Raw genomic sequence first — 13,590 nt, forward strand, 5'->3', positions numbered from 1 at the left:
GCAACGAAGAGAAATCTGTTTACAAGTGTTTTAATTTAAACCACGTGTTGCGCGCATGACCTGGCGGCAATATTCAAGAGAGCAATCGTGCGTGCGGCGTTGATTTGCAAACACGTTTTGCTGATTTTTGGAATAGAATTCCCGAACTCAACTCATATCAGAAGTGAGCAGGACCAAGGACACGTCTACTATTCCGATCTTTTTGAAAGTGTCAGCCGTAGACGATTTCAGTATTCGAAACGATTCTTTGCAATAATGGGGGATTGTAGCAAATCGCAAGAACTCGGTAAGCTGCTACTCTTTATATCGCCGTCTGTGTTGCAATGTCGGCTCGATTAGCACTTTAGCCATTATCGTGAAACTAATTTCTCCTGCAATCTCCACAAATTGTTTCAGTCGTCGGGAAGATTGCTGATACCTTCACATACGTGTGTACATACACTGTACAATAATTGCTTTGCTTACCTTTACAATTTTTCAGCAATATTGAGTGTCTCCAATAAATCTGGCCTTGAGGAACTGGCTGGTAGATTGCAGAAGCTTGGGTATGGTCTAATTGCGTCTGGAGGTACAGCAAAGAGAATTCGGGATGCTGGTATTGCAGTCAGGTTTGCTGAATCACTTTGCTTTTGATTTTACATCATTTCATACCAATTTCTTCTGAATAAATACAAGTCAGCCCTGAACATTCAACGGACCACGACCTGACATATCGATCTCGCCTTCCGTTACATACCACCTGATTTTGTCGCTTATTTTATACCAACTTTTACTTTTATTCAATGTGCATGCCTCCTTTTACATCTCCTAGGCCCGGGTGGGTGTCTGATCTCAAAGACCACTCCAAGTCGTTTCAGCACCTTCATATCTTTCATTGTATCGCATTCTTGTGATTTTTAGAATGATGAAACTATGAAACTTCATGAATAAACTTTAACGCTCCCATGATTCTCCTTCCAACAGGGATGTGTCTGATGTCACTGGGGCCCCAGAAATGCTGGGCGGTCGAGTTAAAACGCTTCATCCTGCTGTTCATGGTGGCATTCTTGCTCGTCAGTCGGAAGGAGATCGTAAAGACATGGACAAGCTAGACTTTCAGTACATCAGGTAATGTATCCCAATAAAAACGCAGTCATGAACTTGATTGATTGTTTGTACTGAAACTTTTTTCAACAGCGTTGTTGTATGCAATTTGTACCCTTTTGTCGAAACAATCTCGAAGTCTGGAGTGACGATGGAAAAGGCTGTGGAAGAGATTGATATTGGTATGCCAGTTCAAGTATGACGGTTGTGTCATATGTAGCAATATGTCACTGGTATGCGATATGCAGTGGAATGTGGATACAGTCTACAACAATTACCAACGCCCAACAGCTCCTAAAGATCTGTTGATGCCGTCATTTGAAAAATTTTCCACACTCACAAAACCCTGATATCATTGAAATTTGACAAATTTCAAGATGGCTCTACAAAGTCTACATTGAATATAGTATTACAAAATCCTGTTGGCTCAGAATGATCAATAATCCAATCAATTAACTCGAATGGTAAGCTAGTCGAAATTGCACACTTGGTCGATCTGTTTCGCTGCTTCTCTTATTGCAATAATCTTCTTGCAATGTCAATTTATTTAGAATTAATTGCTGTTACCACTCAAATTACCGACTTGACAAAAATATCACAACGATGATATTGGACATGACAAGATCGGGTTGTCCTGATTTTCCAAAAATACTACAGGGATAAGCTAACTTGTTCATAAAAATTACTATCATTTTCTACAAGCATGTATAATGTATTTATTAAAAGTCAAGCTGCCATTGTGGCATTCTTCAGGTTCCATTACTAAAAAAGAAACCCCTAAACTTGAGATATGACTGAGTCGTCTTGAATACTCTGCGAGGATAACCATTTGAAAGTGCATCAACTTTGAAATTTCTTTAGGACTCCCAGTTTGGGAACTGATCTACCATTAATAGAGAGATGTATTAAGAATATAGTGTCAATTTTTACAGAGTGTGTGGTTGCTCCTTGTATTCCTCTGCCTAAAAACTGACCTATCATGTGGTAGGCTACTTAGTGCTACGTTATTAGGATAACAAAGTAGGTATATTGTCAGATTGTGTAAACTAAATAGATGTATTTTGCATCTCGTCCAGGTGGTGTGACTCTACTCCGGGCAGCGGCAAAAAACCATAATCGTGTAACTGTACTGTGTGATCCGGCTGATTACAACAAAGTGGTCACTGAAATTGAGGCATCGAAAGATGCCAACTCGTCTCTTGACACGAGAAAAACGCTTGCTCTCAAGGTTAGTAGCCGATTTTTCGGAAGCCGGATTGTCCTTGCTTCGAGGACGCTAGAACATGGTCAATGCTCGAGTAACTTGTTTTTGCTTGTGCTTGTTTTGATTTTGTGTGCCTTGCGCAAGTTGCTCTGCATAAAGTTTGTCTTGAACCACTTCAAGATGCCACTAGACATCTTGGATTCATGCTGATGAATAAATGCTTGGTAGTTGTATTGTATATGAAAGTGAGAAACCGAATTTGTCTGTAAGATGAGATGAACCATTGTCATCGCTGTAAAAATTATGGATAAATAGGTTCATTGATCCTAATCTGTTAAAATCACTCCTTGTAGCTTTCTCAAATATAGTAAATAAGATCTGTATCTAGAAATCGCCAAGTTTATGTATCAGTTTCACTGCGGTCGTTGCCCCGAATATTTTAATGACTTCTTTACCTCTGAATCAAAAGCGCACAAGTACAACACACGCGCGTCCACGTCGTCCAAATATCATATGATCGACCGAAAAGATCAATGCCCTAACAAATATGCCGGACCTGATGTGTGGAACAGTATCCCGCCGGCCATCCGGCAGTCGACGAGCATGTCCACATTCAAGTCGAAATACAAGCAATTGCTACTAAATAAATACAGTCCATCCTCGAGATTACCGGACCACGACTGACCTATCGATCTCGCTCCCCATGACATGCCCCCCTATTTCTTGTTGCTTCCTTTTTCTATACTATCTTTCTTACTTTCATTCAGTGTGCATGCCTCCTCCTTACGTCGCCTAGGCCAAGGTGGGTGTCTGATTCCATAGACAACTCCTAGTCGCTTCGACATCTTCCTTTCTTTTCATTGTATCGCATTTTTGTGGTGTATTGAATTGATAAAATTGCTAACAAACCAATGGTGGTGGAATGTTGTAAGGGAAATTTGGTGCAGGTATCAAATCTTGCTCGTTCACTCAGATCGATGAATATTATGTGATGTGTATTGATGACATTGTATAAAATGGTTTTATGTTCAAGGCATTCAACCACACTGCTCAGTATGACAATGCCATCGCTGGATATTTGCGTGAAAGCTATGGTACAGGGCGCAGTAGATTGCCCCTTCGTTACGGGATGAATCCTCACCAGAAACCGGCCGAAGTCTTTGTTACATCTGGAGAATTGCCATTCAAAGGTAATTTTACAATAGTTGACTTCAGGTAACATCGGTACCTGGAAGAGGTTATGCTGTAATGAAGTATTCAAAGCTTGTTGCATCTTTCATTGAAGTTGGATTGTCTCGTGACATAGAAATAGTTACATAACACATGATAGTTGCATAATATATGGTTTATTGATATTTGGTAGATCGGCAATAGTCCCATCGATAACATCTGTACTTATTCAATGAATTTATTTTGCAAAGGTAGGTAATAGTAATACCGGCTTTGCTCTGCATGGGAGTGAAGTTATTTGTATTTACTTGGTTTCTTGGTGGCTGTAAAGGTAGGTATAAATCGAATAAATACACAATCCTTGTTGTAGATTTTACGCTAGTAAGATCTATTGTAATCAGTAGTGGGGTATGTGTGCCTATCCTATCAACGTTATGTGTCAGTAGTGAGTGAACGACGTGCCAGTCATCGCTATCGACTACTACTGCACGCGAGTGCAGTAAGCAAGCAATGCTTTGTGCATCCAGATCGATGGCGTATTGTATTGATCTTGTGTGAAATGGTGAGGCCTATCTTCGCGAAATATTATGGACTATCTTCGCGAAATATTATGGACTTGGCTTTGAACACATCAGTTTGATAAGTCGATTCGTACGATACTAGGTTAGGGATGGCAACTCCCAATCTAGACCGAGTATCAAACTGTAGTGCCTATTCTGAAAATGCCACGATCATTATGTATCTAGTAACTATGAACTACTCGACGAAGTTTCATGTAGGTTTGAAATTTATTAATCTGGAACCTTTGTGCAGTTCTCAACGGATCTCCAGGATTCATCAATCTCTGCGATGCGCTCAACGCATGGCAACTCGTGAAGGAGTTGAAAGCGGCGATTGGGTTGCCGGCGGCAACCTCTTTCAAGCACGTCAGTCCTGCTGGTAATTGATAATAAGTTTGAGTAACGAACGTGTAGTTCTTGGAAACTATTCTGCTTTTTTTCTTCAGGTGCCGCCGTTGCTGTTGATCTGTCCGCAGATCAGGCCAAACTTTGTATGGTGAACGATCTCGTCGGTTTTCTCACCCCTATAGCATTAGCCTACGCCAGAGCCAGAGGTATGTCGTGTTTTGAATACGATGAATTGTGCATGGGTGATACACATGTTGATCTTTTACAGGTGCGGATAGAATGTCCTCATTTGGCGATTTTATTGCTTTGTCTGACGAATGCGATGATATTACCGCTAGAATCATTTCCAGAGAGGTGAGGGTTTATGACTGCGTTGCTGTTGCTAAATGTTTCGGAAGTTGCCCGATATGTGGTCGGATCTGTTTGAGAACAACATGGCTTGCCATCGGCGTCGGAGAGAATGCTAACAAAGTAGCTATTGGATACATATCGAGATATTGTGGATCTCTGAAAAGTGTTGGAGATTCCTTTTATGGATTGCATGATTCCTTTTATGGATTGCGTAACACAGCCACCCACAAACGATCAATAGGCTATCATATATTATATTTGGTGTGATGCGGCGCCTGGTCACTTGCTATGTTTTGACTTGTTACATAATCCTGGAAACGGACACAAGATTCGTTAAGTTGTGTTTCGTCTTACATTTTCAAATTATTGCTTTTATAGGTTTCGGACGGAATTATTGCTCCAAGTTATTCTGCTACAGCATTGGAACTGCTGTCAAAGAAGAAGGGTGGCAAATATTGTGTATTGCAGGTAAAAGATAGCATGTCAATTCATGGTTTGGAATAGCTTTACAGCGAGTTCGAATCGACCGAAATCGGTAGGAGACGCAAGTTGTTATTCAGCGGTGTCATTCAGGTATTGATTTGATCACACGAGTAGCAAGGTATGATGACAGCTCTACCTGTATGGCTGGGCACAACGATTTGAGTACTCGAACTCAGTTTCGATACTATTCATGCTGTGGAAGCCTCAAAACCTTGATTAGCCGTATCGCAGCATACGAAACATAGTAGAAAGCTACAAACGTTACTGGAAATAACACATTTCCTCAAGTCCTGATCATCCCACAACATTGTCAGAAAGTACAATGAGATCAGTATGGTCGAAAAAATATAATAGTAAAAATATAAAAGTATCTCGAATGTGATTGATAAGAGTCGTTATATTCTTTGTGGGCGCATAAAAGGTACATCTTTGAACTTCCGACATATTACATTCTGTTATGACATCATAATGACTACTCGATTTTGCCCAGCCCTATCTACCTGGATGTGACATCACCAATCATTATCAATATAAGTCGACACAAATCACCTCATAATGTCGCAGTTGTACCGCATACTGGTCACGAGTCGTATGCCTTTTGCCCACAATGCTATGGGAACTAGAGTATTGATATTTGTGTCCAACTCAGATTGTGTAGAATTGCGCATTTTGCTCCTGTGTGATCCGCAGAAAATTCCCAACCCCCTCAGAACTTGGTCTTGAATAAGACTCCTGGAGTGTGACACTTTCTAGATGGATCCAAACTACGAACCGCCCGTCATGGAAACCCGCGAGTTGTACGGCATTCACATGAAGCAGAGACGCAACGATGCGGTGATCGGCAGAGACATGATGAAGAACGTTGTCTCCAAATCCACCAAGGTATATCGCCGTGCGGTATCTGCACCCAAGTGGAAGATGTAAACGAGAGTCGTTGTTTCACTAGGTGTCGCCAGCATAAAACAGTTGGTTTTTCAAAATGAAAAATCAATCATTGAAAAGATTTTTTCGTTGGCGATGCATCCTTCTGTAATGATTGCCAGCAAAGATTAAAACACAGCAAATGATTGAAAAGATATTTTTCGTCGGCGATGCATCGTTCTGTAATGATTGCCAGCAAAGATTAAAACACAGCAAAAACTAAACAGTCGTCTTTGCATAAGTGCGGAAGCTCGACTCGATCTAATGTGTCAAATTATGATCTACGACTTATAAAAACGGGTGAAGGTACCATGATTTGTAGAACAAGTGTGGACAGTTAGCTGTGGGTGTAGCCAAATAGTTTCAATTTCTTCCTAAAATGATACGTTACCAAGTATTTTCACGATTCCCTAATATTACGAAAAGGTCTTGTCTTGACACGCTGATCTGACTTGGAAATCGTTTTCTGAACAGCTCCCCGAATCCGCCGTGCGCGATTTGATGGTGGCCTCTATCGCATTGAAGTACACTCAGTCGAATTCGGTGTGCTATGCAAGGGATGGTCAAGTATGTACCTATGTTCGATTGTTGTATCAGAGTGTCAATCTCAATTCTCAAAACAGGTTATAGGTATAGGAGCCGGACAGCAGTCTAGAATACATTGCACAAGGCTTGCTGGGGACAAGGCTAATAATTGGTAATGCCCGCATCAAATGGTTGTCTGTCTGTCTGTCGAAAGACATTTTGTATGATCATTATTCGTACTTCTCAAGGTGGCTGAGGCAACACCCCCGGGTCATGACGATGAAATTCGAAAAGGAGACCAGACGTCCCGAGAAGGCGAATTTGATTGACGCGTACGTCACTGGGATAGTCGGGAAGGTAATTATGCTGTGCTTAGACATGCCGAACACTGCTGATTTGAGGAATTGTCGTTGTTAGGATATTGACGCGCAGAAATGGATGGATTCGTTCGTCGAAGCACCGCAGCTTTTGTCGGAAGTATGACATTTTCTATTCGCAATTATGTCGGTAGCAATGAAAAGCTTGGAATTTTTGCTGAACCCCTCCGTTATGTAAAGGAGCATAGATTTAGAACTGGAATTGGAAGTCATTGTTTGGGTGGTTATCATCTACAACTAGTAGAGAACCGGAAAGAACGTTGTATATCAATAATCGTGTGAGAAAATTGATTTGGAAATCTGGCATAGTGGAAGCTTGTACATTAGGGGTGTTCATAAATGACTTAACATTAAAAAAATTGTACTGGCTACCTCATAAAAATGTCATTTTACCTTGAAAAAAATGGTGCACACCAATTTTGGCTTAGTTCCAACCACCTATTGTGGCATTGCCATAAGAGAAAAAAATTTGTTGTATTTGATTAGAATGAATATAAAAGTATTTCTAATTTTACTGGCTACCTCACGATATTGTTGATTGTCTGAAAAAGCGAAATTTGACTTAATTTGAACCAGTAGAAACGAAGTTATTGATGTTCAAAATTCGAGAATTCAAATCAATAGCATTTACGAAACTGTTTTCTTTTATACAAATGGCTCTGTAGGTTGGAATTGCACCAAAAATGGCGTGCAGCCTTCATTTTTATCCAAGTAGCCAGTGCAATTTCATAGTAGACGTTGCTATTGCTATTCAAACTTTCATTTTATATATTCCCGTGAACTTGGTGGTAAATCATGTCTTATCTAGAGCGACATAGAAGATTGGATTGCAAAACTGGACGGAGTCTCTCTTAGCTCTGATGCCTTCTTCCCTTTCCGAGACAACATTGACCGGGCTGCGAAGGTACCGGTATTTGCAGTTTTTGTTAACAACATGGTTGTGTATTTAAATTTTCTGAACAGAGTGGAGTCAAATACATCATCAGCCCTGCTGGATCGGCGAATGACGGTGTGGTCACTGAAGCGTGTGACGAACTCGGAATTACTTTGATCCATGGATCCACCCGTCTATTTCATCATTAGACCTGACAGCCCTGAAGTTTGCTTGTTGCATCGCCTCTTTGCCACATAATATTGCCACTGTGTTATAGCACCTCATCAAACCCGGTAGTATGCAGTATTTGTGCTTGATGGTACAGTCTACTTCAATTATCATATCACTGCCATTGGATGTGTCTCTTGATCACTGAACGTTTCACCGAATTGCAACGATTTATTTTCATGTTGTGAAAAATTTGTTAACGTGAGATTTGTCGTCTGTTGTATTCTGTTGGGGGCAAGGCATCTGTTGCTCGCATGGCGAGGTATATGCGCGATATCAGTACGAAATGAAGACGGGTTCTAGGCTAGCGGAGAAGTGAATTTGACATGACAGGTCATGGCCTAGTGGGCCATGGAGAGATTTGTCATGGCTTGGCATTGAATCGAGGGGTTGAAAATATCAGCTGATGGCGTTTTGTACAGGACCGCTCTGTGACTTGATTCCACTGCGCTATGCAAATTGTCAGTGCAGATTTGGCATTGAATCGAGAGGTAGACAATATCAGCTGATTTCGTTTTGCCTAGGACCGGCCTGTGGCTTGGGGTTCCACTGCGCTATGCAAATTCTCAGTGCAGATTTGCCATTGAATCGAGGGGTTGAAAATATCAACTGATGGCGTTTTGTCTAGAACCGCCCTGTGGCTTGGGGTTCCACTGCGCTATGTAAATGTCAGTGATAGGTTGAACGGACTGGTTGAAGTCTGTGGATACTCCGTCTACATGTTGCCGTCTCTACTTCAGTTATAGAAATATCACTATTTATAACGCGGGAAAGGGTATCAGCTCGTGCATCGGGTCGGAGGCAAGAATGTCATTGGGCGGTTGCACGTCACGCAGCAGCCGCAGCTTTATTCAGTTCAGTGGTACGGTGTTCACTGTTCAGTTTTGAACGGCGCGGTTATATCGAAGTCTGGGAGGATCCGACTTTCGACGGAAAGCGCACTGTCGCTTTCTACTCGACAGTTTCAAATAAAAATGCAATAAGTCTTGATGTATTAGATTGTTGGGATTCGTAACGTGACATTGTTCTGTAGAGTGCAATGTGGAATTGAAACGATTTAGTTAGGCAGCTAAGTTACGAAAGCGTTAGATAATATAATATCACAGTAAATTGGAATATGTAGGCCTACGAGCCAGATTTGGGCAACTAGGTAATTCTCGTTGTTTATCAGAGCGAAATACCCGTCATCTGATTTGTGAAATGTATTTGTATGCTCTACTTTTAATTCGCATCAAATCTACTTCCTGGTTTTCTTGTAAATGCTACAGGAGAACTAGACGTGCGAAACGGCCAAGCTTGCCGTGCAGACATTTGCCATTCTCGCACTTAGGGGAACGAACGCCGATTTAATGTGAAACGGACTCGGATTCAATTTCCAAGTTTTCGCGAATTCAGTAATTCTAAATTTAATTTAGGAAATAAAATGTGTAATGATAATATTAATTTTAATCTAATTTGAAAAAAAGCTTTGCAGCTATAATTATAATTCTATTATTATTTGAAATACAAACTGTAGCTATAATAACTCTAATCTAATTTGGAAAAGCTGAAAACGCATGTCACGTAACAGTCTTGAGATTTCAACTCTACAGTGTTCAGTTTTGGACGGCGTGGTCGTATCGCAGTCTGGGAGGAACCGCGGCTTAAACAGGAAAGCGCACTCTCGCTGGGTTTCGTAACGTGTCAGTGTTCTTCATCAATACGGTGTAGAGTTGAAACGATTTGGCAATAGTAATAGGCTGGTGAAAGGTAGGTGTGTTCGATAATGATATCCATCTAAATTGAAATCAGGGATATCTAGAAACTTTCTAGATATCCCTGATTGAAATATATAATATTGGTATATATTTATGATGAACCTGACTTGGCCGACTAGATAATTCTAGTTGTCTATATATAGACTAGAACAGAATGCCGGTAATAATAATTCTAATGTAATTTCCGGTTTTCCTGAAAGTGCGTAACGGCCAGGCTTGCTGTACACTTTGCACAGACATTTGCCATTTTTAAGCTTTGTGACAAAAATGAAATCTGATTTGATATGAAATGGACCTTTTGTATTCCAATTCAGAAATTCAAATTAAATTTGGAAAAGTTGTAGCTATATAATTATAATTTTAATGTAATTTGGGAAGCTGAAACTCCGATACGAACCCGCCATAACCTTCCACGATAATCATGGTAAACGTATGTGAACGTGAAGCGCACGAACGTTTATCTTAAAATTCTATAAATATTGTATACCCAGTCCTATGCATTTATATATGTACCCGCGCCGCCTAAATTATAACAATCTTGCGGTGTCTTGAAATTATGAATTGTTTTACCAGTGAATGGGTTGTTCGCCCTACGCAGTTCCGCAAGGCTTCGATATAGGCTATTACGACGACATATATTAGCTTTGCGCAGTATCTAGATCGCATGGTATAAAGGCAAGCCCCCAATAAAAGCGCTTATCGTATCTGTACGCAAAGCGCAATCAAGCCGTGTATGTAGGATTTAAGTCTTCGCGCCCTCGAAGCACGTGAATGTTCAGAACGAATCAAACAAAACGGCCGCCAAGCAGCGACAGCAACGCTCTCCCGTTTATCTCTGACGTTTCAGTCATTTGGCGAGGCGACTGACGAAAAGTACGCAGAAATTTGTTAATGGCGTCGCCACATCCTTCGAATTTAGACTTTCAGAGCCGTTTTGTATCATTCTATATCATATACAGTCAGCAAGCCCAAGTTCAGCTGCTGAGGTTAGTAATAGCTATGTGGGCACCAGGCCCTATGCAGCGCTGTTATATGGACGTATATAGTGGGTGCTACAGACTTAGCATTGAGCGTAGCACTACTGTCTGGCTATGGTATCTCGCCATTACCATTGCATTGGCCATCGCGGGCTACGAGACCGAAAAGGCTTCGTTTTCAATCGGCGAAAGCTCCTAGAAATCATCAACGAATCGTGATAATTCTTGGACTGTTGTGTAGTGGGAGTTCCAAATTTTCTAATGACGCTATCGGATTGGATATTCGTCGAGCGGGAGTTGAATAATGTTGAGTTGTTTTCGACATTTTCCGCCATTATGTTAACGTATAGCTCGCGGCCATTGTGAACGCACTATACGAGAGAAAGCCGTCGTCCTATCATAGCGCTTGTCTACTGGCTTTCGCAACAGACGGTAACGCTGTTCGAATTGAGAGATCTCGCTTGTGGTAATACGAAGCCATTTACTCATATGTAGGAACTCGCTTTAGTACAGTCCTCTTTGGCTGATAAAGGCAGTAGGCGCGCAGTATCAAATCCCTTGTTCGCGATATATCGGAGAGAAGATAGGAAATTTGAAGTGTACACAGTAGTTGGCTTCGTCGCGGGAAAGCCGTTTAGCACAGCCTCTCCGACAGGCAGCCGCCATTGTACGGTAGGATGTAGCGCGGCGCGCTGATTTCAGCAATTAGGTTATCATAGAAAATCTATCTTCAGACACGCTGCGAAAACTTGGGTGATTGTGCTGAAGCGGCGTTCTTGCAAGCTTGGCGAATCGCCAGTCACGATAATAAACATCGATTGTCGATGCGACGCAGCCTAAGCGCGGTGCCCGTGTGTGTGAGATATATCGTTGCATGTTATTAACTTGTCCTCCATTATAGCATAGTCCTATATAGAACCACTGCCAATAAAACATAACCATGGGAAAGAAAGATCCTAATAAGCCGCGAGGAAAGATGACCGCGTACGCATTCTTCGTTCAAACTTGCCGCTCCGAGCACAAAAAAGCGCACCCGGACGAGCAAGTTGTTTTTGCGGACTTCTCACGAAAATGCGCTGAGAGATGGAGGGTAAGATATTCAAACCTGTTTTTTTGCATGTCTCTTATTTATTTTACTTATAGGAAATGTCAGACAAAGAGAAAAAGATTTTTAACGACATGGCCGGCAGAGACAAGTTGAGGTATGACAAAGAAATGGCGACCTACGTGCCCACGGGAGGCGATGGTGGAGGAAAGCGAGCAGTCAAAAGAAAGAAGGACCCCAATGCCCCAAAACGCCCACAGTGAGTACTACAAATGATTGTCTACTCTACTAGCAATAGATGGAAATATTTTCTTCACCGTACAGGTCAGCATTCTTCTTATTCTGCGGTGACCGCAGAGGTGAGGTAAAAAAAGCAAATCCCACATTCGCGGTTGGAGATGTCGCCAAGGCTCTCGGTAAAATGTGGTCGGAATGCCCTGCAGACGAAAAGGCCAAGTATGATGTGCTTGCAAAAGCTGCCAAGGAAAAGTACATGGGGGTGAGCATCGATGTTGTAGATATATTATGAATTTTAAAGGATTAACATCATTTTCTTTTCATGTTAGCAAGTCGCTGCGTACAAAGATAAACAGCAACGGGAGCTGAGTGGTGCCAAAAAGCCACGTAAGGAATCTTCATCATCGTCATCTTCTGGTAGTGACAGCGGCAGCGACGGAGACAGTGACTGAGAGGAATGATAATGTACTATGTTCGACATGAAGCCATTGCTTTTGGGAACAGACAGTCGTGTCCCCCTTGATCCCGGTTATGACTTGTGTACATAAAGTCAAATTTTAAACGCCCGTTTATTTTTAGCTTGCGTGACTAACCATTGATATATTGTGATCTCCAGTCATGCGAGATCACAAATGAGCGGTGCTGAACTGTCGAATCTTCCCAAGCCGTGGCAGTGTAAACTACCAGTCATTATGCTAAGCGAGACCACCATACCTGCATTTGATCGATTGTGACCAATAATTTAACTCTGGAATGCACACTCGCAAGCGGGTTGAGTTTTTATTACTTGTTCCTTTTGTGTGATTTCTTGGTTTTGTGAGGTTCTTTTTCTATGGCTGGGCCGCATCATTGTCCGGCGTATTAAAGTCTCTTCCATTAGCTTTGTGGGGCCGTTATTTTTAACATCTGTTGTATTGAACCTTCTTGAGATAAATAAAAACGTTTGCGTTAGGTCAATTTTCAAGTTTCGCTGTTTGACGCAGAGAGGATATTGAGAGTCGGCGCTAGGTGGATGGGGACCTTGTAGCGATGGGGTGCGTTCGTACGTAAATCTGTGCAGGATGTTCGTGTGAGGAAGCAACAGGTCAATGCTAACCCAGGGTAGTTTTTTACCGACATTACGGTCACTTGATTCGGTTTGGTTTATTATCAGTTCAGCAGGCCACAAAAATTTGCGATACTATGAAAAGATAGTAAGGTGTCGAAACGACTTGGAGTAGTTAGTCTTTAGAATCGGACACTCACTTTGGCCTAGCTAGGCGATGCACAATTGCACACTGAATGAAAAGTAAAGAAGATAAGTGTATATAAGAAAGCGACAAAAATTGGGGTGGCATGTCACGGAAGGCGAGATCGATAGGTCAGGTCGTTGTCCGGTAATGTTGAAGGTGGACTACTATTCATTTAGTAGAAATTGCTTGTATTTTGAGGTTTTGATTTCGAGGTAAAG

At 41.6% G+C, this 13,590-nt stretch overlaps 2 protein-coding genes across 2 annotated transcripts in view; both read left to right on the top strand.

Moving 5' to 3' along the window:
- LOC145457522 (high mobility group protein B2-like) overlaps nt 1-13,097 on the top strand; it is an 81,193-nt gene extending 68,096 nt beyond the window's left edge. Inside the window, exons 2-5 of the mRNA XM_080335744.1 lie at nt 11,760-11,948; nt 12,002-12,162; nt 12,228-12,402; nt 12,470-13,097. Coding sequence (XP_080191870.1) covers nt 11,799-11,948; nt 12,002-12,162; nt 12,228-12,402; nt 12,470-12,592 — 609 coding nt within the window. The 5' untranslated portion in view covers nt 11,760-11,798 and the 3' untranslated portion in view covers nt 12,593-13,097. The remainder of the gene's footprint in view (nt 1-11,759; nt 11,949-12,001; nt 12,163-12,227; nt 12,403-12,469) is intronic.
- LOC145457871 (bifunctional purine biosynthesis protein ATIC-like) lies at nt 111-8,329 on the top strand. Its single transcript, XM_080336163.1, has 17 exons — nt 111-286; nt 482-608; nt 964-1,107; nt 1,177-1,265; nt 2,160-2,311; nt 3,321-3,477; nt 4,271-4,396; nt 4,464-4,571; nt 4,634-4,719; nt 5,095-5,184; nt 5,953-6,081; nt 6,595-6,687; nt 6,744-6,817; nt 6,894-7,002; nt 7,063-7,122; nt 7,831-7,926; nt 7,986-8,329. The coding sequence occupies exons 1-17, from the start codon at nt 256-258 to the stop codon at nt 8,103-8,105; spliced, it is 1,791 nt and encodes a 596-aa protein (XP_080192289.1). The 5' UTR covers nt 111-255; the 3' UTR covers nt 8,106-8,329.
- Nucleotides 13,098-13,590: the final 493 nt, after the last annotated feature.

The sequence above is a fragment of the Botryllus schlosseri genome, chromosome 15 (assembly GCF_051294905.1).
Source record: "Botryllus schlosseri isolate E-star chromosome 15, Bs_hap1, whole genome shotgun sequence".
Classification (NCBI taxonomy): domain Eukaryota; kingdom Metazoa; phylum Chordata; class Ascidiacea; order Stolidobranchia; family Styelidae; genus Botryllus; species Botryllus schlosseri.

Coding starts and splice junctions, on each gene's coding strand:
- LOC145457871 (XM_080336163.1), top strand. CDS start 256: ATGGGGGATTGTAGCAAATCGCAAGAACTCG. Junction 1,108..1,176: donor CTAGACTTTCAGTACATCAG/GTAATGTATCCC, acceptor TTTTTTCAACAG/CGTTGTTGTATGCAATTTGT. Junction 7,003..7,062: donor TCACTGGGATAGTCGGGAAG/GTAATTATGCTG, acceptor TGTCGTTGTTAG/GATATTGACGCGCAGAAATG.